Source organism: Somniosus microcephalus, chromosome 16, assembly GCF_052327205.1.
Source record: "Somniosus microcephalus isolate GS21.2 chromosome 16, FLI_Smic_1.0, whole genome shotgun sequence".
NCBI lineage: Eukaryota > Metazoa > Chordata > Chondrichthyes > Squaliformes > Somniosidae > Somniosus > Somniosus microcephalus.
Window position 1 is genome coordinate 91,279,294 of NC_141002.1, and position 26,217 is coordinate 91,305,510.

At 43.4% G+C, this 26,217-nt stretch overlaps 1 protein-coding gene across 2 annotated transcripts in view; it reads left to right on the forward strand.

Moving 5' to 3' along the window:
- mon2 (MON2 homolog, regulator of endosome-to-Golgi trafficking) overlaps positions 1-26,217 on the forward strand; it is a 158,666-nt gene that overhangs the window by 38,554 nt on the left and 93,895 nt on the right. For both annotated transcript variants that reach the window (XM_086009423.1, XM_086009424.1), the window contains exons 2-5: positions 8,946-9,009; positions 11,856-11,983; positions 16,465-16,596; positions 25,523-25,652. In XM_086009423.1, coding sequence (XP_085865549.1) covers positions 11,897-11,983; positions 16,465-16,596; positions 25,523-25,652 — 349 coding nt within the window. In that variant the 5' untranslated portion in view covers positions 8,946-9,009; positions 11,856-11,896. The remainder of the gene's footprint in view (positions 1-8,945; positions 9,010-11,855; positions 11,984-16,464; positions 16,597-25,522; positions 25,653-26,217) is intronic.

Consider the following 26,217-nt stretch of genomic DNA (forward strand, 5'->3'; position numbering starts at 1 on the left):
AACATACACGTGAAGTATGTTTGTTAGGCATTTTCTATTAAAATTAGTGCATGTGGCTAAAAGTGTCGTTGTAGTCACACCTATAGCTTGTCAGAAATTTCTATTGGACAACACTGTTCTACAATGTCCTCCAAGTCGGTAGGTCAATCACAACTGAAATGTTAACCTGGCCATACTGCCCAAGTGCCTTTATCAGTGCTGCCCCTACACCATGTGTAAATTGTACTTCTCTCTACGTAACACACAAAAGGAACAACAGTGCAAAATGACACACAAAGAAAATATTGCAGGAGACTTGTGTTTACTTTTCCACGCAACAAGTCTGACTTCACTTGGCTTTCATTGCCCAAATGCTTGTCTGAGTCACTGCGCAAAAAGCTTTGTCTTTGAGGGAGGAAGAACACTGGGATGTTTTCTTGAACACTCTTGTCAAATTAACCGTTTGCTAAGCAAACTACTGCAGATGCTAGATGTCTGAAGCAAAAAGAGGAAATGCGAGAAAGAAAGACTTGCATTTTTATCGCGCCTTTTGTGACCTCCGGACATCTCAAAGCGCTTTACAGCCAATGAAGTACTTTTGAAATGTAGTCACTGTTGTAATGTAGAAAACACGATAGCCAATTTGTGCACAGCAAGTTCCCACAAGCAGTAATGTGATAATGACCAGATAATTTTTTTTAGTGATGTTGACTGAGGGATAAATATTGGCCAGGACACCGGGGATAACTCCCCTGCTCTTCTTTGAAATAGTGCCATGAGATCCACCCGAGAGAGCAGACGGGGCCTCAGTTTAACATCTCATCGGAAAAACGGCACCTCCGACAGTGCAGCGCTCCCTCAGCACTGCACTGGAGTGCCAGCTTAGATTTTTGAGCTCCAGTCTCGAGCGGGACTTGAACCCACAACCTTCTGACTCGGAGGCGAGAGAGTGCGACCCACCGAGCCACGGCTGACGCTTTAGCAAACGCACAGCATTTTCTGTTGACCATTTTTAGCACTTTTGTGGTGTTTCAGTTGTTCGAATAATGTACAAAATTTTCCACAAAGCTCTCGACCTTTGAACCAAACACTCTGGACCCTGCGGTCTAGTGGAGAAATTAGTTACTTTAACATTGGGGTTTTTGTCCAAGCGAGCAATACTTGCCACCTTCCAGCTCCTCTCACTTCACTGTGGCCAGGGTTGCCATTAAAAGGGAGGTGAAACCGATTCTTCAAAATAATGTTTAAGTTGCGGACATTATTTTGCAACTGGGTAAACAGGTTATTATCCGGGTAATAGCCTGTTTACAACCATTAACATTGGGAAATCTGGCTATGATTAAGTAAGCTGACTAAACAGCAAATTACACTTATCCACTGGAGTCAAATCAAACATATTTGTCTCGTACATCTGGGTGAAATGTGTGCACTTTTGGTCTGTTGTAATTGACCTTGTATCTAACCATGGGTTAGCATGCTATCATGGGTTGGTACAATACTCCTTTGTACAGGAAACTTTGGTTTATCCAGAGGTTAACTGTCCGGAATGCTCGAGCCACCGGCAAAAATCAGGAGCCGTTGCGTTAGGTTTTTTTTCTTTTCGTTGCTTTTTTTTCACCAGTCAGGCTCTGCAAGGTCTCGCTGAAGCTGTTGCTAAGCTACAGAGACGCTTGCAAGGTACGGCCGACTGTTTAGAAGCTGTTGCTAAGGGTTTGTTGCCCGATACGGAGCTCAAAATCTCCGTATGTTTCAACATTAGCGCTGGTTTGTCCGGCAGTTTTGATGGGATGGCAACAGGTCGGTGCCGGATAGCGCACAGTTTCCTGTAATCAGTTAAGAAATAGTTGTTGGCCATAATGAATTATTTGAAGTAGTTTTCTCTCAAATGGTTCTGGCCTTTCAAGATTTTTCAAAACATTTTAACAAGACAAAACTGGAGAGCAGATGGGTTTGAGTGCCCAGATGCCTATATTCGATTAGAATCCACAGACTGCAGTTTCAAACCTCGGCCAATATCCGTTTCCCTGCGTGGGGGGCCCCCCCTGGATTAGTATTGTTCGCTATGGAGCTATTCATTCACTTACATCATCGCTGACACCAGCCTGAGTGGAGCCATGCGATGTTGGGCTTCCAGGGCGAGGGAATGGAAGGTAACAGGATTTTCAGTCGTCTGCAGGGCAGGAGTTATTTATTGAAACTTTTTTTAAACTTTAACTGGGTGGGGTGTCATGCTTCATCCAGATCAGATAAAGCTTTCCAAAGACGAGCAAGGGTAATTTACTGTCACCTTCATAAGAAAAAAAACAGAAAATGAGAACATACAGTCAACTCTGAGAGACATGGTGGTAAAATCGAGTTGCTTTCAACTATGTAGTTAACTGCTTCCACTCCTGGGAGACTTGGATTGTGACATTCAGGATTCTGCTGTATATTTTAATTCATTTTTTTTTTACAAAAGATGACTTACTTTTGGCTCAAGATATGGGATTCCAGTGGTAGAGGGACACAGCACCTAATTTACCTTACCTCATACTAGCCATCAATGTTCCCCTTGAGGTGGATGGCTACGGAGCTGTCTGGAGGTCCCGTGAAGGCCGTTTGCCAGCTTGACAATGGAAAAACTGCGTATGCGTGGGAATTTGGGCCGCGCACTCAAAAAAAAAAAAAAAAAAAAAAAAAAAAAAAAAATTAGAGGGAACATTGCTAGCCATAATTTTCTTTATATAGAATCAGAGAATGATACAGGACAGAAGGAGGCCATTCGGCCCATCGTGTCTGTGCCGGCTCTTTGAAAGAGTGATCCAATTACTCCCACTCCCCTGCCCCCCCCCCCCCAACCATATCAATATGTAACTTTCCCAGTAATAAAGTTACCATCTATATTGTGCATACATTTTTCATGCTGTTGAAAATGAATCTTTTCTTACATATTTGTCTGTGCGCTCTGGATGAGCTAGCTGTATGAGGTGAAAACCAAGATTAAATTGACCTGAGTTTTCGTTTTGGAAACTACATTTTTTTAATCTCAAAGGGATCTAGTGCCTTCAGATTAGGAAAAAAAACTTGCATCTACATAGCGCCTTTCACGTCCTCGGGACGTCCCAAAGCGCTTTACAGCTAATGAAGTACTTTTGAAGCAGTCACTGTTGTAATGTAGGAAACGCGGCAGCCAATTTCCAAGCTCCCACAAACAGCAATGTGATGATAACCAGATAATCTGTTTTAATGATGTTGGTTGAGGGATAAATATTGGCCCAGGACACCAGGGATAACTCCCCTGCTCTTCTTCGAAAAAGTGCCGTGGGATCTTTTAGGTCCACCTGAGAGCGCAGACAGGGCCTCGGTTTAACGTCTCATCTGAAAGACGGCACCTCCGACAGTGCAGCACTCCCTCAGTACTGCACTGGAGTGTCAGCCTAGATTTTTGTGCTCAAGTCTCTGGAGTGGGGCTTGAACCCACGACCTTCTGACTCAGAGGCGAGCGTGCTACCCACTGGGCCACGGCTGAAGTAGCTCCATATTTTCTAATACAATATGTTTTCGTTTAAAGTTTTGCTTCCATTAATTACATTTTTGGATTTTTTTATACAAAATCATTTTACATGAAAGTTCATGCAACACTGACTCCAGGACTTTAAAAGCTTATCAAACTATCAAGAATTAAAAAAAGAGGCACACACAAATGAATAAGTAGGAAAGAAGAAAACAAGTATACAGTGCTTGGGTCGGACCTAAACAAAATCCCTAGTCTTTTGCAAAATTGGACTTCCCTCCCCCTTTTGATGACTGGCCAGCTGTACAAGCAATGGATTTTTCCTGTCGGTATTGGCAGAGAACTCTCCCCCCATCTGTTTCTCAGTAGGGAAATGCATCGCTCTTTAATAATTTGGAAGAACTGGGTTTTACGTGCAAGGAGAAACAGAGTGCTCATTAAGGGCCAGTGCAGAGTGTTGTGGTTTTTAAAGTCAATGTGGCCTGAATCTGTTGCCAGAACCTGGCTGGACACTGGAATGAAGCAGAATTAAAAGAGCCTCTCGCTCTTCCTCCTCTTGGAATCAGTTTGGACCTTCAGACCCCATGTATAATCACTCCCACGTTACTTGAAAGCCATTTTGGCGTCCGACTAACACCCAGAAAGACATTTCTCCCTCTTCTGACCTCGTGTCCTGAAGGCAGTGATGGGGTTTAAAGAACTGAAGAAAAAGGGTGGCACTTCCAAATCTAGAGCCCCGTGGATGTCCAGGGGCATACAGGGTAGGATAAGGCAAAAAAAAGGAAAGCTTATGTCCGATACTGAGAGCTCAGTACTGCAGAAAGCCTAGAGGAGTATAGAAAGTGCAGGGGTGAAATAAAAAATGAAATTAGGAAAGCAAAGAGAGGGCATGAAAAAAATTGGCAAGTAAGATCCAAAGATGTTTTATAAATACATAAAGAGCAAGAGGATAACAAAGGAAAGAATAGGGCCTATTGGAGGCCAAAATAGGTAACCTGTGTGTGGATGCGGAAGACGTAGGTATGGTTCTTAATGAGTACTTTGCGTCTGTTTTCACAAAAGAGGGGAGCGATGCAGACATTGTAGCTGAGGAGGAGTGTGAAATACTGGATGGGATAAACATAGTAAGAGACAAAATAGTAAGGGGTTTAACATCTTTGAAAGTAGATAAATTGCCAGGCCCAGATGAAAAGTATCCCAGGCTGTTAAGAGAAGCAAGGGATCATTTTCCAATCCCCTCTGTGCCTTAACATTCTATGATTCCAAGATCCTCAATGGCTGTTGGGTAATGTAGTGGAGTAATTTAGTTTATCTTATTTATGATTTGGCGGAGAGGGGAATGAATCTATCCCATATTAGATATGAGCTAGTCAGTCATTTTTTTTTCGTGACCTAGAAATTGATTTTTTTTTAAAAAGCCTTTATTAAACTGGGTGGGTAAAACATAACTATGCAACTGACAACGATTTTAAAAACTCTTGAAATCCTTAGAGCCCATAGTTACCCCTTTGCCCTATGGTGCTGCACGTTTGAACTGAATCTGTATATGGGAAATAAGAGGATCCAGCCTTTCTAGCGATAATAATCTATGCATTTCCACATAATGTTCAATGTACAATTTCAATAAATTGTGTAACAGGTGACCCTGCATAAATGCCTAGCTTTTGTCAAGGAAGTTAAGTTTGTAATATTGCACAAAATTAATTAAACCTAGTTGTTCAGCTTGGAGCAGTAGTCTACTGTGCAGTTTTGGTCTCCTTATCTAACCAAGAATATACTTGCCTTAGAGGGGGTGCAATCAAGGTTCACTAGACTGATCCCTGGGACGAGAGGGCTGTCCTATGAGGAGAGGTTGAGTAGATTGGGCCTATACTCTCGAGTTTAGAAGAATGAGAGGTGATCTCCTTGAAACATACAAGATTCTGAGGGGGATTGACAGGGTAGATGCTGAGAGATTGTTTCCCCTGGCTGGGGAGTCAAGAACTAGGGGCATAGTCTCAGGATAAGGGGTCGGTCATTTAGGACTGAGATGAGGAATTTTTTCACTGAGGGTTGTGAATATTTGGAATTCTCTGCCCCAAAGGTCGTTGAGTAATATTCAAGACTGAGCTACTGTAGATAGATTTTTGGACACTTAGACAATCAAAGGATATGTGGATCGGGCGGGAAAGTGGAGTTGAGGTCGAAGATCAACCATGATCTTATTGAATGGCAGAGCAGCCTCGAGGGGCCGTACGGCCTACTCCTGCTCCTGCAGGAGAGTTATCCCCGGTGTCTTGGCCAATACTTATCTCTCAACCAACATAACAAAAACAGATTATCTGGTCATTATCACATTGCTGTTTGTGGGACCTTGCTGTGCGCAAATTGGCTGCCGCGTTTCCTACATTACCACAGTGACTCCACTTCAAAAGCACTTCACTGGCTGTAAAGCGCTTTGAGATGTCCGGTGGTCGTGAAAGGTGCTATAGAAATGCAAGTCTTTTCTTTCTAATTGTTATGTTATGTAATGAGGAGTTTGTGCGGTTCACTAATGCCAATGGCCGGATAACTATCTATCTGCAATGTAATGAACTGGGCTTGCCATTGCTCACTGGAATAAAATTTGCTGGATAGTGGATCTAATAATTGTTCATCTCGAAGTAATTACAGTTGGCGAGAAAGTGATAAAAAATTCCTTCCTTGAAAATTACCTTTAATAATTGTGACAGTGAGTACTTCTTAGCCCTAAATCTTCTGCCAGGCAGTGTATGACATTTAATCTTGCTTTCCTGCTACAGGAAACCTTTTTTTATCCAGCACGGACGGGACCGACGTGGTGCCGGTTCATCAAAAATTCCGGCTAACTGAAAGCTATAGTAAAAGATAGGGAGAGCTGAGAGCTCCGTATAAAGCAACAAACCCTGTTGCTTAGCAACAGGTTCAGAACAATGGCCACAAGTTGCAAGCGTCTCTGTAGCTTAGCAACAGCTGCAGCCACACCCTTGCACAGCAACAGATGGAGGAAGGCAAGTAATAAAAGTTACCTGAACCTACTCCTGAATTTTGCCGGTTAACCAAGATTTCCGGTTATTTAGGTGCCGGTAAATCGAAAGTTTCCTGTATAATGTTGGGGAAAGTGCAGTGCTAATTTCCTTAATATGGAACAAGGAAGAAGAGTGTACTGCACGTGTTAATAATGATGAACACATTAAGGAGTGTGGCATGTTTAGTTTTTTTCTCCAGTGAATCTTTACTAAATGGGATTTGGTTTGTTCAAGAATGAATGATGTCTTTGAAGTTGCAAGACACGGGCATAATGTCTTTATACTGTTGCCAACTATTGTAGGATAATTGTATTGAAATGACCATTAATCATTATTTGAAGGTAAAGTTTGTTTTAAATTAGAAGTGTACTACACACAATTATTTGTCCTTTTGTTCCTTTCACAACCTCCAGGATGTCCAAAGGTGCTTTACAGCCAATAAAGTATTTTTTGAAATGTAGTCACTGTTGTAATGTAGGAAACGTGGCAGCCAATTTGCACACAGCAAGGTCCCAAAAACAGCAATGAGATAATGACTAGATAATGGCCCAGAAATTCGGGTCGGGGGCTTCCCGCGGGTGCAAGCCCCCGACCTGCACTTACCTTGCGCGCCGGCAGTTGAGCTGTAGGGCCCCGTGGAATTCCGCTCCGGGGCCTGACCCAGCTACCGGCGCGCTGTGCTTGCGTGTCCCAGGGGCGTAGTTAGTGCGATGCGTCCCCTGGGATCACGTGAGCCATGGGCAGCCAATCGGAGGAGGGAAAAGCCCATTCATAAGATTGACAGGAAGACCTGTCAAAACTTATGAATGCTACGGGCCTCAAAATAACAGTAAACCTTCAAATAAATTTTTTAAAAACATCACTTTTTAAATAAACTATAAATTACATTAAATAACTATTTTAAACAATTTAAATTTTTGAAAAAAATAATTTTATATTATAACGGGGCTAAAAATAAACTTACCTTGCTTTAAAGTATTTAAAAATAATAAACCTGTGGAAAAAATGTTTTAATTTTAATTAATTGACCACTTACCTTGCAAAAAGCAGGCCTTACGCCTGCTATTTAAATGTGTAAATCCTGCAGGCTTACCCTCCCGGGAAAACCTGTATTTAAAAAAAAAAAAAAAACCTAAGTTCAAAGCGCAGCCTCCCCTGCGCGCGCGTTCGACCTCTGAACCTCTTCGTTCAGAGGGTCGGAAGTGCCGGTTTCCCGTGCATGCAGGAAACCGGCAAATCCATTCGGCCTACGGGTGAGTACCCCGTGCGTACTCACCCGGGGAGAGCCGAATTTCTGGGCCAATCTGTTTTTAGTGATGTTGGTTGAGGGATAAATATTGGTCAGACCACCAGGGAGAACTCCCTTGCTCCTCTTCGAAATAGTTTCATGGGATCTTTTTAACGTCTCATCTGAAAGACAGAAAGAATTTAAACACATCTCTGTTTTGAGGCAGCGATTTTGTTCAACTGATGCATATAAATGGCCCTGAAATTCCTGGAGAGGCCTGGCGGGAGAGAGGCAGAGTACCTGGGCAGAACAGAACATCCGCTCGGCCAGTGCTGAAGTCCCTGACCCTGTCGAGGCTGGAATTTGTTTGCAGCACCTTGACACGGCATTCACGGTCCACAGGGCTCTGGGGTGGATAGGAAAGATGAAGGACTCCTTCCTTTCTGTCAATTGCTCTTCAATTGACTGCACAACTGAAATTAGCTCTAGCAATACTGGACGGCAGAGACTCGCAGATATCCCCGATGTACAGCATTGTTAAGGGCGTAAATGATGAAAGTACATTTTCTTAATTTGCATTACGTTATATGCTAGCCCATTTTTCGGTGGGCATGTAATGGGTCTGCCATTAAAAGTACAGGTAGACTATCCTTTTATCCGAAAACCTCGGGACCAGCCGTGTTTCGGTTTTCGGAAAATTTCGGATTTCGGAAGGTATTTTATAAGACTGGGAAATTTGTCGTGGTGGGGGTCGTCGGGGTCCGCGGGGGGTGTCGGCGGGGGTCCGCGGGGGGGTCGGCGGCGGGGGTCGGGGTCGTGCGCACGACTTACGCTGACCCTCTGCTCAGCGTAAGTCGTGCGCCACTCTGGTCATGTCGTGCGCATGACTTACGCTGAACGAAAAAACCTTCGGTTTTTAGAGGGTTTCGGTTTTCGGAAGTTCGGATAAAAGGTAGCCTACCTGTACTGGGATTTGCGTTGGGGTCGCAAAGGGGGTAGAGCCTTGGAGGAGCCAGATTCTGCTCCCCTCTCCCCCACCAACATTACCCTTCCCAGCCCCAGGAATCTCAGGGACATTAAGTTCCAATATACTCCTCTGATAGGATAGGGTTTGAAACCCCTTCTTACATGAATATTGTAACACAAAATACACAGATCATCTGAAAAAAAATTTAATAGCTACCTATTTTAATGTTTCTGTCTTGTCTGATTTTACTAGGCTGCTGAATCCGGAATTGTGAAGGTTAAAACTATAGCTGCTCGAAACGCAGACATTTTGGCAGGTAAGTGTGAACTTCCCGAAACCTGGCCTTTAGTAAAGCATTTTTGCTAAAAACTTGTATCCCTGACAGCAGTTATCATTTTGTATTTTGAAAATTTTATACGAAATGCTACTAAGCTGTGAATGTAAAGCTTTTATTAGCTGTAACCTTTTTCTGTACATTTTCCCACATCAGTAACACTTGGTGAAAGCGATTGAGGGAATACTTGCCAAGCACATTGGGGTCCAACACTAGATTACACTATAGGTTTTAGAACTTTGTGTGATAGCCATTTGGGCCACTGTGAAGGCAAAACACATTGCAGAATGCCATCGAATAATTCAATGTAGATTTGAACCAATAATTCTAAACTTGGCTGTGCATTAGTGAAATGCTTCCCCACAAGTTGCATAGAAATTCATAGAAGTTACAACAAGGAAACGGGCCATTGTGACCAACCAGTCCATGTTGGCGTTCACCCTCCATGCACGCAAATATCCTAATCCCATTTACCCGCATCCACCTAGCCATTCTAATTTGAAGTAGGGAATTCAAGCCACACTTTCATCTGGTAAAGAGCAGCATTGACCGAGGTCTGGGAGTAAGTTTCCGACCTCCTCAACAACAATTTGGCGTGAAGGTGCAAAAGTGTGGGGGGGGGGGGGGGGGGGGAAATACATGCAAAATGTATGAGATCCTTTGGAGAATGTTGGGAGTTCCAGTTCATAGTGCGGTAGAGTGGTGGAACAGAGGTTTGATTCGCCCACTCAGTTCATTTGTGTTGCTGTGACCATGCAGTGAATGGAGGCCTAGCATTGTGCTCGCAGGAACAAGAGGAAGAATCTGGACAACTGTCATCCCTGCAGCGTGCTGGCGCACCCTCTGGCAGCCGAATCAGAGCAGCTTTGGTAGTGGACAGGCATCAGGTTGTCCAAGTGTCCTTTTGGCTGCAATTGTGTGGCATGGGGAACTGGGGCGAAAACTGGGATGTTGTAGCCTCCTCCAAAAATAAGAATCATAGAAATTTACAGCACGGGAGGAGGCCATTCAGCCCACTGTGTCTGTGCTGGCCAAAAATCCAGCCTAATCCCACTTTCCAGCTCTTGTGTTTATGTTTAAAATAGCTCGCTTTTTACAAATACCTTTTTAAAATGCTTTTCCTTAAAGAAATAAAGTATAGATTCATATGATGGGCAAAGCAAATACTAACTGAGCCCAGTCCTGTCTTTACTTGATGTCAACATATATGCATTTTGAAACAGCATACCTGGATAATGATTAGTACAGGTACACTATCCCTTATCCGAAAGCCTTGGGACCAGCTGAGTTTCGTTTTTCGGAATTCAGAAGGTATTATAAGACTGGGAAATTTGTATTTAATATAAATTTTAAAAGTTCAGGCTACCTCTTGCGACTGTTCCGTGTCTCATTCCCCTTCCTGCTTCTCTGGAAAGCCGGATATCGGCTGACTCCTACTAAGCTGGCCCGCAAATCAGGTCGGGGGTCGGGTGTTGGGGGGGGGGGAGAAAAGAATATCAGATGGGCCTCGGGTGGGGGGGGGGGGGGGGGGGAGAAAAGAATATTGGACGGGCCGCAGTTCGGGTCAGGGGTCGGGTCGGGTGGGGGGGGGTGAGAAAAGAATATCGGACGGGCCGCGGTTCGGTTCGGGTCGGGGGGGAGAAAAGAATATCGGACGGGCCGCTGTATTGTTGGGTTCACTCTCCCGGTACCTCCTTCACACTGCCCGGCTCGGCCTGCAATCTCCTACCCAGGAGGGAACTCTGTGAGCCTCTGCCCTGCTCAGCGTAAGTCGTGCGCCACTCTGGTCATGTCGTGCGCACGACTTATGCTGAACAAAAAAACTTTCGTTTTTTTAGAGGTTTTCAGTTTTCGGAAGTTCGGATAAAGGATAGTGTACCTGTAATGGGAACACCTGGATGGTGACGCCCGTGGCTGATTTTTCCCTTTTTTGCAGCCCAGGGCAATGAGACCAATTTTAGCATCCTAATTGCCACCTCCCCCCCTGCTACTGGGAACAGCTAACTCATCAGCGATAGAACCTGGGATGATCTAATACCCCAGGATTGGTTCCAGCAACACTATTGGAGCCATGTTGTGAAGTAACAAACCTGATCACAGTAGAGTGATCACATAGAGTGCAGAGTTAGCAAAGGTAAACAGCTGCCACTGGGCCCACCATATTAACTCTTAAAGCAATCTGGCCTCTCACCTTTGCCATTGCTTGTCCATATCGACCCCCTCGACAACCCCCCCCCCCCCCCCCCAAAATCAAGGCAGATCCCAGCCAAATTGCAAATGCCACTTTGAGCGATGAAACATTTGCAAATCTTGCACGCGTTCAATAGGTTTAAAGTGACGTTTGTGACTTGCAAACAGCTGCACGTGCACAGATCTTGAGCGTACATAGTTGTTCCCCCGTTGCCAAACCTGCACTGTATTTTAAACAGGGCAGATTTGGCAGCAAAACAACCAGGCAATGGTGTAATGGAACTGGTTCTTTTTGAATACAAATGAGGCATTAAAGAGTCCAGTGTGTGGGGACATGCAAGCTGAAATGTAGGAATCTGAGTTAACACATGATCAGTGACTAGAAGCACATCATTACAGTATAGATTTAAAGTGGAATTTCTGCGAAGCTGTAAATAAAGTGGGCTATTGCTTATTACAAGTGTTTCTATTGAAGAGCAATATTTGACTCCGTTTCTGATGAATGTATCTGATGCAGTTAGGTTTTTTAGTGCAGTCTGGGCAGACAGTCAATCCAACTCTAAATTGATGTTCATAAACACTTCATAACTACAGACTTCTTTTAAGTGACATTTCTTTTTGAATGATTCTGTTCCCAGCCTTGAAAGAAAACAGCTCTGAAGTTGTCCAGCCACTGCTCATGGGATGTGGAACCAAGGAACCCAAGATTGCTCAATTATGCTTGTCAGCAATTCAGAGGCTCATGTCTCATGAAGTAGTTTCTGAGGTACGCAGGACACCAACTATAAAAATCGTTTGATGTTTAAATGGATGTTGTCGGTGTGTTGGTGCATTTAGTGGCTAGAGTCTATCATAACTCTTTGGACCCTCATTTCTATAGCATTTAAAATATTTCATGCTGAACTTTCTTTTGGTCATCTGGCTGTATGACGAGTGGAAACCTATCATTTTGTTGAAGAGTCTGCAATCCAAACTATGAGAAATTACATAGTATTTACAACACAGCAACAGGCCCTTCAGTCCAACAGGCCTATCCTGGTGTTTATGCTCCACACTAGCCTCCTTCCACCTTACTTCATCTCATCTTATCACCATATCCTTCTGTTCTTTTCCCCGTCATATGCTTATCTAGCTTCCCCTTCAATGCATCTGTGCTATTCGCCTCAACTACTCCTTGTGGTAGCGAGTTCCACATTCTAACCACTCTTGAGTAAAGAAGTTTCTTAATTCTTTATTGGATTTATTAGTGACACTCTTACATTTATGAACCCTAGTTTTGAGCTCCCACAAGTGGAAACATCTCTACGTCTACCCTATCGAATCCCTTCATAATTTTAAAGATCTCTGTCAGGTCACCTCTCGGTCTTCTCTTTTCTAGAGAAAAGAACCCCCGCCTGTTCAGTCACATGATACGGACTGCACACATTCTCCTCGTATAGCGAAGTGTGTGAGAGAGGACTCTAGGTTAAAGAGAGGCGTGTAAGTTAGTTCGAACCAAGGCTTCTACCCTTGCAGGTCACATCAATTAAACCAGGCTGGTGAATGAGTACTGTGGGTACTCTGACTCGGGGTTTGGATTAACAATCCTGCCATAGAGGAGCGATTTGGTTCTAATATCCCATCGGCAGGTATGTCAACGCAACCTAAAGAAATCCCTCCCCTCTCCCCTACCCCACCCCCAACCCAACAAAAAAGATAGTCACTAGATAGTAATTAGATAACTGAAAGCGTGAGCTTGAGCCTCAGACAACATGTCCCAGGAATTCCTTCTGAGCACCATGGTGAGCAGCACAGCTCACCATAAAATGCCCGAGTACGTTGCCACCATTCTCCTGACTACAGCTTGGCCTCACAACATTACGTAGAATTGACAGCATAGAAACAGGCCATTCGGCCCAACGGGTCCATGCCAGTGTTTATGCTCCACACGAGCCTCCTCCCACCCTACTTCATCTCTCACTATCACCATATCCTTCTATTACTCTCTCTCCCTCATGCACTTATCTAGCTTCCCCTTTAATATCCCTGCAAACATAGCCAACATATCCCAACAAACAGTTGGAGGTGCTAAGCTTTAGCAGCAACTGTTAATCCTTTCTGCAACACAACCAAGATAGGTATTTGTTTGCAACTCCAGCCCCCAGGTAATGTAGCTGATGAGGAAACTGGGGTTTTAAATGGCACAGCTATCATTTCAAGCCTTCATAGCGAGAGGATTCGAGTACAGGAGCAAGGATGTCTTGCTGCAGTTGTACAGGGCCTTGGTGAGACCGCACCTTGAGTATTATTGTGTGCAGTTTTGGTCGCCTTATCTGAGGAGGGATGTTCTTGCCATGGAGGGAGTGCAGCGAAGATTCACCAGACTGATACCTGGGATGGCAGGAATGACGTATGAGGAGAGATTGGGTCGATTAGGCTTCTATTCGCTAGAGTTCAGAAGAATGAGAGGGGATCTCATTGAAACTTATAAAATTCTAACAGGACTAGACAGACTAGATGCAGGAAGGATGTTCCCGATGGCGGGAGAGTCCAGAACCAGGTGTCACAGTCTAAAGCCATTTAGGACTGAGATGAGGAGGAATTTCTTCACCCAGAGAGTGGTGAACCTGTAGAAATCTCTGCCACACAGGGCAGTTGAGGCCAATTCATTAAATATATTCAAGAAGGAGTTGGATATATTTCTTGAGGCTAAAGGGATCGAGGGATATGGGGAGAAAGCAGGGACAGGGTACTGAATTTGGATGATCAGCCATGATCTCATTAAATGGCGGAGCGGGTTCGAGGGGCTGAATGGCCTACTCCTGCTCCTATCTTCTATGTTTCTAAGCCTCAGTCTCCTCGTCAGCTACATAATAGGCGTGTGTATACCCTTTAAGAGGGAAGGCAAATAAGATTCCTAGATGATGGGAGGATAGAAACATAGAAACATAAAAGATAGGAGCAGGAGTAGGCCATTCGGCCCCTCGAGCCTGCTCCGCCATTCAATGAGATCATGGCTGATCATCCAAATTCAGTACCCTGTCCCTGCCTTCTCCCCATATCCCTTGATCCCTTTAGCCTTAAGAAATATATCTAACTCCTTCTTGAATATATTTAATGAATTGGCCTCCACTGCCTTCTGTGGTAGAGAATTCCACAGGTTCACCACTCTCTGGGTGAAGAAATTCCTCCTCATCTCAGTCCTAAGTGGCTTACCCCTTATCCTTAGACTGTGACCCTTGGTTCTGGACTCCCCGCCATCGGGAACATCCTTCCTGCATCTAGTCTGTCTAGTCCTGTTAGAATTTTATAAGTTTCAGTGAGATCCCCTCTCATTCTTCTAAACTCCAGTGAGTATAAGCCCAATCAACCCACTCTCTCCTCATACGTCATTCCTGCCATCCCAGGTATCAGTCTGGATGACTAATTCTTCTTTATAATGACATTTCTTACATATATATGACCATCAAGTCTATCTGTCAATGTTCCACTTCATCACTAGTTAAATCTTTTTTTTTCCTCTTTTATATTGCTTATTTTGGTTTCTTTTGTTTTTCTATTTTACTCATAGTAACATAGTGAGCGAATCCTTTCCAAAACACAGTCCACAAAAGAATTCTAACCTAATTACATCAGAGCAAAAAAACAATCTGCTCAATCACATGCAGCAAAGGAAAAAGGCTCCAGGTTGCAACTACCTTGACGCTCACTATCCAGGCTCAGACTGAAAGGAAAGCTTTGGACAAATATATGAAAAAGAAAATGTTAAAAGGCTATGGGAAAAGAGCAGGAGAATGGGACTAAATGGATACCTCTTTCTGAGAGCCAGCGCAGTCATGTTGAGCTGCATTGCCCCTTTCTGTTCTGTAATATTGTGATTTTTTAAAAAATATTCCTTCATGGGATGTGGGCGTCGCTGGCAAGACCAGCATTTATTGCCCACCCCTAATTGCCCTCAATTGCCCTCGAGAAGGTGGTGGTGAGCTGCCTTCTTGAACTGCTGCAGTCCGTGTGGTGAAGATGCTCCCACAGTGCTGTTAGGGAGTGAGTTCCAGGATTCTGACCCAGCGACGATGAAGGATCGGCCGATATATTTCCAAGTCAGGATGGTGTGTGACTTGGAGGGGAACTTGGAGGTGGTGGTGTTCCCGTGCGCCTGTTGCCCTTGTCCTTCTTGATGGTAGAGGGCACAGGTTTGGGAGGTGCTGTCGAAGAAAGATTCTACAAGCCCCAGACTTTATTCAGACCCTCCGTGTGCTCCACTCCTAGGCTTATTTTTCGGGGGTTTTTTGTAAATAGAGTTTCTTCCCAACCCCAAGCCCCACCATCCACCCATCCTAAACCTCAAGCCACTCACCCTAAGCCTCAGCGCTGACATCCACCCAGACTTGCCTTCCCCATCCTTGGACCCTCCAGTTCAACTTTTATCCTCAAGCCTGCTTGCAACACCGCAGGAGATCCATCAGTGCACTTAAAATGTGTTCCCAAATCCTTTGGACAGAATCTAGCCTGAACCAATCCAGCTGTGGAAACACCTGCAGTTGATCATATGTCATCCCTGGCTGACAGTAGGTTCACGTGTGTCTGCGAATGGATCTGGATGTTGTTTCTTAAATAGTAAAGCTATATTTATATATCACTATCAAATTATCAGTGAAGAGGCAATTATTTGTAAATTTGGTCAGTTAGTAATGTCTAGAATGTTGCCTTAATATTCGATGAAGCTCATAGAAAAATTTAATTGACTAAAAAATAGAGAGGTTAACTCATACACAAGTATATATTGTATACTAGAAGCAGCAAAACCATTGAATAATCCAATCTAAGTAAGAGTAGCATTTCTTAATTTTTATCCCTGAGCTATATTATTTCACTGACCAGTCTATCTGCTGTGTCCAATATTACAGCTTGCTGCCAGTAGAGAGATCCAGTTTTATCATCCTAAGTTTTGCAGACTGTGTTCTCTTTGTACATTTATAATTTCTTTTAAGTTATTATATATTCAATTTTTAAGGAAAAAATATCATGGAGGGGGGGTGGAAAGAGCAAAACAGAAGGGATACGGGGAAAGGGCAGGGGGAGTGGGCCTAACTGGATTGCTCTTCGCAAGAGCCGGTGGCGACTCGATGGGTCGAATGGCCTCCTTATGTGCTGTACTGTTCAATGATTCTCCGTTACAATTGTAAACCCTATTACAGCCATTTTACCTCTAGCCGTATTGTTTTGCCATAAAGTTGTATTCAGCTGTTCACTGTCTGGTTTTGACAGGGTGCGGCTGGGAATATCATTAACATGCTGTGGCAGTTGATGGAAAACGGGCTGGAGGAACTCAAGCTTCTTCAGACGGTCCTGGTCCTTTTGACGACCAACACTGTGGTGCACGATGATTCCCTCGCTAAGGTAAGGGTTATAAAGAAACTGCCGTGCACACTTCAGCAGCACTCCCAAGAGAAACTAGGTGCTTAATCATTTTTAATATTATCAGCTAATGTGGCCTAAATTCACAGGAACTAAATTCTTTAAATTGTTTGCTATTAAACTGCATTGTATTATTATCTTTAGTCACAGGGTATTCTTCGTCTGGGACGTTGTCACATTTGATTGTAATCTTTGCAATTCAACTCATATTTGCGTTCTCTTTCTCCTTGAGAGGTTTGACCAAAGAAACCAACATTGTGCCAAATAAACACTGTGACAGTTTAATTACAGAGGTACCACATGACGTACGAAAACTACTAGGCACTTGGTCTAAGCATTAAACAAAGCTTTAATCAACTGTTTTACAACATGGCGGTCTAGTTGTGTCCTTCACTAGTTCCTGTTAAGAATGTCCTGCACAAGCTGGGCCCATGCCCGAGTATTTATACTCTCCATGGACAGCGCCACCCGCAGGCCGCTCAGTATTATTTCATAAGTCTTTCTTTCATGAATGACTGATTCATGTCATTACATTTTATTTTGAGATCATATATGAACTTGGGACCATATTTCTCAATATGTGTGTGTGACCCAGTGTATTGAAACTGGGAGGGATTTTTTTTTGAAGAATTATTATTTCAAAAACAAAATACTGTGGATGCTGGAAATCTGAAATAGAAACAGAAAATGCTGGAAATACTCAGCAGGTCAGGCAGCATCTGTGGAGAGAGAGAGAGTTAACGTTTCAGGTCGATGACCTTTCGTCAGAACTGGAAAAAGTTATAGCTATAACAAGTGCAGAGGCAGGAAAAAGGGGGGGGAGGAAAGAACAAAAGGGAAGATCTGTGATGGGGTGGCAGGCAGGAGAGATTAAATGACAAAAAGGCATGATTGTACAAAGCAAAAGGGGATGGTAATGGGGCAAGTAAAGAAACAAAAGATGGGTCTGGAAGAGGTGTAAATAGGAATGGCAGAATCATCATCAGCTGCCGTCTGGGGAAAAAAAAAATGGGGGCCGAGGTTATGATCTGAAATTGTTGAACTCGACGTTGAGTCCAGAAGGTTGTAAAGTGCCTAATCGAGAGATGAGGTGCTGTTCCTCGAGCTTACGTTGAGCTTCATTGGAACAGTGTAGGTGGCCATGGTCAGAGTGGGGGTGGAGTGAAGAATTATTTGCCTTGACTGGGGGCAAAAGCAGGTGGGACTTGGAAGCTGCTCACAGTTCACAAGTGAAAATAATTCCATACGTGATCCTCACTTAGAAAGTTCTCGACCCAGAAAATGATGAGCCACGGAGATATTTTCGAAAGGAAAGGTTGTGCATTTTCGCCAGCCAATGTTTTGTATCCGGCAGTATAACTTCTTTGTTTTCCCATTATCTGCTGGGTTACCAGAAATGAAATTGGCACCCTTGGTGGTTTCAAAGAAGCAGCTTGTAGTGTTCGTCCTTTTCTCATTATGTTGGTGTAAAATCATTTTTTGGAATCCCTATTGCTACTTTTTCGGGTCATGTCGCTATTTAAGATAGACCACTTGTCAAAACTGCTGTGGAACGATGATTAAATAGTGAGCCCTTTTAAGTCTGCGTGTCATGAAGCGACAGATTGGTGGAAAAGATCCCATGTTTACCCCGACTCTAGGCTGAAGTATGTGGAACTTGGGACAGTGCCCATCAGTTCACAACTGAAAATAACTCCACATGTGATCCTCACCCGGGACGTTATTGACTCAGCATGGTGAGATACAGTTGATGTTTGCAAAGGCTACGGTTGTGCCCTTTTAGTTTTAGATGCTCTCTGATTTGGCAGATCATCCATGACACGGGCTGGATAAAGCAAATTTCCTCTCCTACTTGAGCTGCTCGATTACCCAGCCAAATATTCTCAAGGTTCTGGAGACTGTTTTGCTGACGATCAGAATATGCACGGTACCGGCAAAGGCTCCATGTTTGCTTATACTGCCTTTGGTTAGTAATGGTGTCAGTCAACTATTTCCCTGATGTGGTCACTTTCCCATGTACGTTAATTGTGTGCCATTTTAGACATTGAAGCTGTGGATTCGCCATTACTGCTGTAGAATCAGAGCGACCTTTTACTTTGGATTGACCTTATATAGCAGCAATGATTATTTGTGTATGAAGTTGGTATTCTTAATCTAATCCTGAGGATCAATCTTATGAGCAATGCAAACAAATAGCAAAAACACATGTGGAAGATTCACCCCACACTATAAAGATTGGGATAAAATAAGACAAATGATCCAAGAGCCAGTTTAATCAATTAACCGATGTGTAAGCAAAAGACAGCCAGGAGACCTTTTTCCCCAGGGTTCGGCGACTTTGCGTCGTCACCGGAGCAATTATGAAGGGAAGGGTACCCAGAATGGTGAAACCACAAAATCAGCGGCACTTTAATAACAGTAAAAGAAGTATTTATTTTTTTCCCGATAGACTGTGGGTGAGCCCTTTTAAAGTCTTTCCATTTTCCTTCTCCTTTTATTATTTCTAAAGAGCAGCCTAATATTTCTATATTTTCTTAAAAGGAAGCCTGAGTGTAAGTTAGTCAAACATAAAGAAATTTATGCCACAAGACATTTGTTTTAATATGATTTTCATGAACAATTGGTACCTGGGTTAGGTGGTTTTTACACTCTGTTTATAAATGCTAATGGTATTTTACATTTTTTGGACTGTTAGGCACTGCAGGTAGTATTTTTTTATATTTCTGCAAATCATTAAAGGTAGGAACGTCAAGCCACTATTGCAGGTTATATTATTATAATAAACAGATTTGGGATATGAAGGGAAGAAACATTGTCCCGGAGCACAGTTGATATGTGGAATAGGCTACCAGCAAAAGCACTCGAGTCTGACACGATAAACTCCTTTTAAAAGGGAGATGAATAAGGATCGTGTTGGGAATGGGATTGGTTGTTATAGGAGTAGGTGCAGTCTGAGATTACCGTGGGGCACAATGGTTCCTGTCTTGCAGGAGAAGGAGAAAAATGTTTGCATGGAGGGCCGCAGGCAGGGTGGAATGGTGGAGATATGAAGATGAGTGAAAATTCTGTTTTTTATGAGAGAACTTTTGAGACTCAAGTACTCATGCAGAACTTTGCCTCAGAGGGTTAAGCGTGCAGTAAGACTCTGAGACTGGTAGCTGGTTCCAGCTAGGTGACATCTTTTTAACTTGACCCAGCTCCAAACGAAACTGTCTCGGTCAGCAGAGAGCCCTTATTTTCATACACAGGTCGCTAAGTGTTTTTAGACCACAGATGGGAACACCCACACTCCCAAACAACTCTGTCTAAGTTTATAAAGTTCCCTGGGGAGATGAGAGACTTTCTTGAGTAATTTTTAAACTTTGATTTGATACTGCATTGGAGTTATATTCCATTGGCCTCTAGTCAGTTGTGACCAGCACTCCATGTTCTAATATCCCCCTGTGTGCAAATACTGTTTTCCTAACTTCGCCCTTTATTTCGCTAGTCCTGATAATCCTGAGTGTATGACCAATTTGCCAACCAATGGAAACAATCTTTCATTAATTACCCACTCAAAACCTTTCATAATTTTGAAAGCTTCCATTACATCCTCCGTAACCTTCTCCATTACAGTGCAGGGGGCAGCATTCCCTCGCAGCCGCGCAGCTGTTTGTTGGTCCCGCGCAGCCCGGCACCAGCAAACAATGCACATGCCTTAAAGGGGCCACGCACCCAAAAACAAATTAGGGGGAACATTGGGGGGTAGGGGTGGAAACATATTTTCAGCTTTTTTTCATAACCTATTCCTAGTAACATTTTAGTGAATCTTTACTGTCCCTTTTCCTTGGCTCTACTATCCTTCCAATAATGGGGTGCCCAGAATTGCAGGCAATTCTCCAACTGAGGCCTAACCAATATTTTACACAAATTCTACACGATGTCCTGGCTTTTATAATCAGTGCTTCAATGGGAGTACTCCATGATCCCATTTGTCTTTGTTAGAGCCTTTTCCACATTCTCAACCTAATATTTGCCAATGAAAATTCTTGCAGTAGCTACAAGTCATTGGGATTGTGTCAAAGGGAAGTGGAAGAGAAGGGTGTACAGGAAACTTTGGTTTATCCGGAGGTTAACTGTCCGGAATGCTCGAGCCACCGGCAAAAAATCAGGAGCCGTTTCGTTAGGGTTTTTTTTCTTTTCGTTGCTTTTTTTTCACCAGTCAGGCTCTGCAAGGTCTCGCTGAAGCTGTTGCTAAGCTACAGAGACACTTGCAAGGTACGGCCGACTGTTTAGAAGCTGTTGCTAAGCAACAGGGTTTGTTGCCAGATACAAAGCTCAAAATCTCCGTATGTTTCAACATTAGCGCTGGTTTGTCCGGCAGTTTTAATGGGACAGCAACAGCTCGATCCCGTCGGTGCCGGATATCACAAAGTTTCCTGTATTCTGTTAATTAACAAAGTTTGTTTACTATTTTCTATAAAATACTTTCATTTTCTTCCCCACTCAGGTAGAGGTGGGAGTAAGAAAGGATATTGACTGAGAGAACTAAATTTTCACCTTAATAATATAGGTGCTGTACTTTTTTTTTGATGATTTTGCTCTCACTTATGTTTCTCTCCCTTCCCCAACACCTTGCATCATTCCCTGACTGCGAGGGTACGTATTCTGGAGCAGGATGCCAAGCGATGACAGCAGCTTGCATTTATATAGTGCCTTTAGTGTAGAATAAAGGGGCTTCACAGAGGTGTAATCAAACAAAAATGAAGGGTGAGCCAGTGAAGGAATAGGAATGGGGTGGAATAGGACACCAAGGTTGGGAACAGTCTGGTTCAACCTGAGCATGTGACCGGGGGAGTGGTTGGAATCAGTAACGAGGATGCAGAGTTCGTGGCGTGGACTGAAGAGGATGGTTTCAGCTCATCCAAGACTAGATGTTAGACAATCAGTCTGACTGCATAGAGGCAGTGGAAATATTAAGAGAGGTGTTGGAGAGGTAGTGTTGGGTGTCATCAGCGTACAAGTGGAAGCTGACTCCCATGTCTTTGGATGATGTTGCCATAGAGTAGCATGTGAATGAGGAATAAGAGGGGGGCAAGGATAGATCTTGGGGTAATGATGCAGCGGTGGGAAAAGAAGCCATTGCTGAGAAGAGTGGAACCAGGCAAGGCAGTCCCACTGAGCTGGACAATAGCGAAGAGGTGTTGAAGGAGGATGCTGTTGTCACCGTGTCAAAGGCTGCAGAGAGGTTGAGAAGCAAAAATGCACCATGGGCAGAGTCACACAGGATGTCATTTGTGACTAGATTAGGATTGTTTCAGTGCTGTGGCAGGGCCGGAACCCTGATTGGGGAGATTCAAACATGGAGCTGCAGGAAAGACTGGCACAGATCTGGAGGCGCCAACACATTCAAGAACTTTGGAGAGGGAAGGGTGGTTGAAGATGGGACGGTAGTTTGCAAAGACGGAGGGGTCGAGGGTAGATTTTTTGAGGAAGGTGGTTGCAATTTTGAAAGGAAGGGGGGAAAGTACCCGAGGAGGGGGAACCATTTGCAATGTCGGGTAGCATGGGGACCAGGAAAGGAAGTTGGATGTTCAGAAATTTAGTGGGAGCGAGGCCAAGGGAGCAGGTCGGTCTCGCGGCCAAGATGAGCTGGCAGAAAGCACGAGGGGAGACAGAAGAGAAACTAGAGAAAGACGTGGGTTCAGGGCTAGGGCAGGGGGAAGATTTGGCTTGGTGGGCAAAGAGATGGGGAGACACAACCGGTGCAGCTAAACCCATAGTCTCAACCTTGGTGACCAAGTAGTCGCTGAGCTCCTCGCTCGTTATTGGAGCAGAGGAGAGGGATTTCAGGAGACAGATTGGTCATGGACAAAAGAAGTTGGGGTTTATCTTTGCTTTCCAAGGTAATCCTGGAGTTGCGGGTGGTTTTGGCAGAGGAGAGTGGGACCTGATGGTGCTTGATGTGATCCAGCCAGCTGCCTCAAATCTTTTCCTCTGGGGAAGTACTTTGCTTCTGCAAATCCTCACACCAAGCAGCATGGCAGAGGTCAGGATGTCACAGAGGAACCACAGGCATGCCCTGTCTCCTGCATTAGTACACCGTTACATGATGCCGTCAAGCTGATCTCGTCATCAGATTTATAACCACATTCAAACGTGTGCGCTCTCTTCACATAGTTTCTTTTGAAAATAGGAGGGTACTGCCAGAAAAGATCTTATAACTTCAAAACCAATTGAGAGTTTTAACCATACTTGACACAATTTCCTTTACTCATCCCTTGAAAGCTTACAATTAATGCGTGTTAATGAAAGTTCAGACTAAAACAGCTTGAAAAATGTTACTGGCTTGTCGCTACATTAGAATAGGGACAATTTTTCACCGTTAGTTCCTTTCTTTATTTTTTAAAATTAAAATGCTTTGTGTTGTCATCAAGGTTAGGGAATATTAGTGCAGGGAAATGGAACGCTTCCCATTTCAAACACCCAGTGTCGGCATCAAACATTCCCAGGTCAGGTATAACACAGCCAGATGCAGACTAAAGCTCCTTCTACTTTACACTAACAATCTCCCTCCGCTTCAAACTCCCGCATTCGTGTGACATCTTTTTTCCATTTGCCACACTAATCATTGGCCTCTCTGGATGGCAAGTTCGGGACAGCTTTGTGTTCAGTAGGCCAAGCCCACTAGCGACTAGATTGATGCTGCTGAAATAACAACAGAAAATGCTGGAAAAACTCAGCAGGCCAGGCAACATCCGTGGAGAGAAATTGGAGTCAACGTTTCGGGTCAAAACCCTTTATCAAGACTAAAGAGGCACAGGGAATGAAATAGATTAAGAGGCCAGGCTGGGAGAGAACAAAAGAGAAGAGGAGACATTAAGAGGTATTCAAAACGAGACGAGATGGTGATAGGACTAGTGGAGACAAAAGACGGCTCCAGATTAGGTGTGAAAAGCGCTGGCAGAATGGGAGACAGCTGCCGTGTGGGAGAGAGAGAAAAAAGGGGGGGGTGAAAGGGTCAAAACAAAGGTGTGGATAAAAAATATAAGTAAAAATGTAATAGGGCCGAGGTTATGAACTGAAATTGTTGAACTCGATATTGAGTCCAGAAGGCTGCAAAGTGCCTAATCGGAAGATGAGGTGCTGTTCCTCGAGTTTACGTTGAGCTTCCGTGGAACAATGCAAGAGGCCAAGGACGGTGAGGTCTGAGTGGGAATGGGGCGGTGAATTAAAATGACAGGCGACCAGAAGCTTGGGGTCCCCCTTACGGACTGAACGGAGGTGTTCCGCAAAGCAGTCACCCAATCTGCGTTTGGTCTCCCCAATGTAGAGGAGACCGCATCTTTCCCATCATTTGGAGCTAGATGCGAACCCAGACACGAAAGCTGAAATGTGAGTGTCTAACCCGCTGTGCCTCCTGATTTCATTAGATTTTAAACAAACTGACCTCATTAATGTATATGGATTTAAGCTTCTAATGTGTTAAATTTAAAGTGTCATTATGTTAAATTAAATGAGCACTTTAGTTTGTTCTGGTGTTTGAATACGATGTGTTCCTTCTGCAGCAATTTTGACTACATTGAGTGATTTCCATAACCCTCTCTAGCCACATTTATTTTCTGTGGGGTGTTTAGGTATTCATTGTTCTTTATCTGCTATTGGAATAATCACATTTGATGGCAGTTGATTTCCATCTTCGCCAGTCAATGCTTTCCAATCAACTTGCTCATTAATAGTTTTAATGGCAAATGTCGCGCTCTCTGCCCAATTTTGTAGACTTAGAAATGAAAGGTGAAGATGTACACACAAGAAATCAGTCGCCACCTGAAAGAAGAGTGGTGCCGTAACACTTTAGGTCTTCTGATGAAGGGTCATACATGATGCATCATTTTCTTTCAGATACTGACTCACATGATAACCAGAGGGAACAACAGAAAATGCTGGAAAAACTCAGCAAGCCAGGCAACATCCGTGGAGAGAGAAATAGAGTCAACGTTTCGAGTCAAACTCTTTGACAAAGAGTTTGACTCGAAACCTTGACTCTATTTCTCTCTCCACAGATGTTGCCTGGCCTGCTGAGTTTTTCCAGCATTTTCTGTTGTTATTTCGGATTTCCAGCATCCGCAGTATTTTGCTATCGTGATAACCAGAGGGCACAGATTTAAGGTGATTGACAAAAGAACCAGAAGCAACATGAGGGAAGACGTTTTTTACGCAACGAGTGGCTAGGATTTGGAATGCATTTCCCGACAGGATGGTGGATACAGATTCAGTCGTAGCCTTCAAAAGCAAATTGGATAAATACTCGAAGGAGAAAAAAATTGCAGGGATGTGGGGAAAGAGCGGGGGAGTGGGACTTAGTGGATTGCTCTTCGGAAGAGCTGGCACAGACTCGATGGGCTGAATGGCCTCCTGTGCTGTACTATTCTATTCTATGATTTCTTGCATTTTCTGTTTATTTTTCAGATTTCTAGCATTTATGGTCTTTTTTATTCCAATGGCTCTGAAATGTCAATTATAGTTGCTCAATCCATCTAAGTGTTTTGGGGTTGCCAGTTCTTTTTAATGTTTTTCCTTAACCTAATACTCCTAATTCCATACATAAATCCTTTAGTACGTCCACTCGCCCAAACATTAGCCAGTAGAAACTTGTTCGCAATTACTTTTTGTTTGTTTTAGGGGGTGGCAACACAAACTTTTCAACTTTCCAAATAAACTTTCTGTATAAATTCCTGATTTTGAGTAGTATTTTATAAGAGAATTCCTGAAATAATGAACGTTCTTAAATGCCACTTGTGTAGAAAGTTGAATGTCATTTTTTGATTGTCTGCCAGTAATGCCGCTATTTATTGCAATAGTTTTTATATCCTTGCAGACTAACTTTTCCTTTGTACTCTCAAAAGTTTCTCTTTCCAATTTTTTTCAGGCAATTGTACTCTGCTTTCGGCTACATTTTACCAAAGACAATATCACCAACAACACCGCAGCAGCTACAGTACGACAAGTGGTTACAGTTGTCTTTGAGAGAATGGACGCTGAAGATGAACAATATAAAGGTGAGTTAAAGTATTTGTACATTATAAATGCATGCGCCATGTATCAATTTGCAAGGATTCTCGCAGGAAAAATGTACTCAATTTAGATACGCGAACGGAAATGGTAAACGTCTGCATCAGCAGGACTGTGCACTCCTCTGTTACAAAATGGTTGCCACATATTTCCTACATGTAAAATGGATGCTGTTGGTTGGGCGTATGTCTCCAAGGATGTTGCTGGTAAACTACAAATAGCACAGCCCATGAAAAATAAATTTAGCTTCACTGTCCGAATTAAGTTGAAGAGTTCCAAATTTGTTGTTCACTGTATACAAAATCAAATTGTGTAGATAAATCTTGATGCTAAACCTTTACAGACCCAATGTATGAATTGCTACGTTAAAATGCAAGTTTACTGCAGAGAAAAATGTATGGCAGGTATAATCTTATGCCATATCAGTAGAATGCTTTTCACTAGACATTCATTCACTAGTAGTTCTACCTTATTTAACATTGCTCGCATTAAGTTTTAGCCTTCCTTGTGCTTAATCATTCGAGATACTTCAGAGAAGGTTTGCAAGAACGT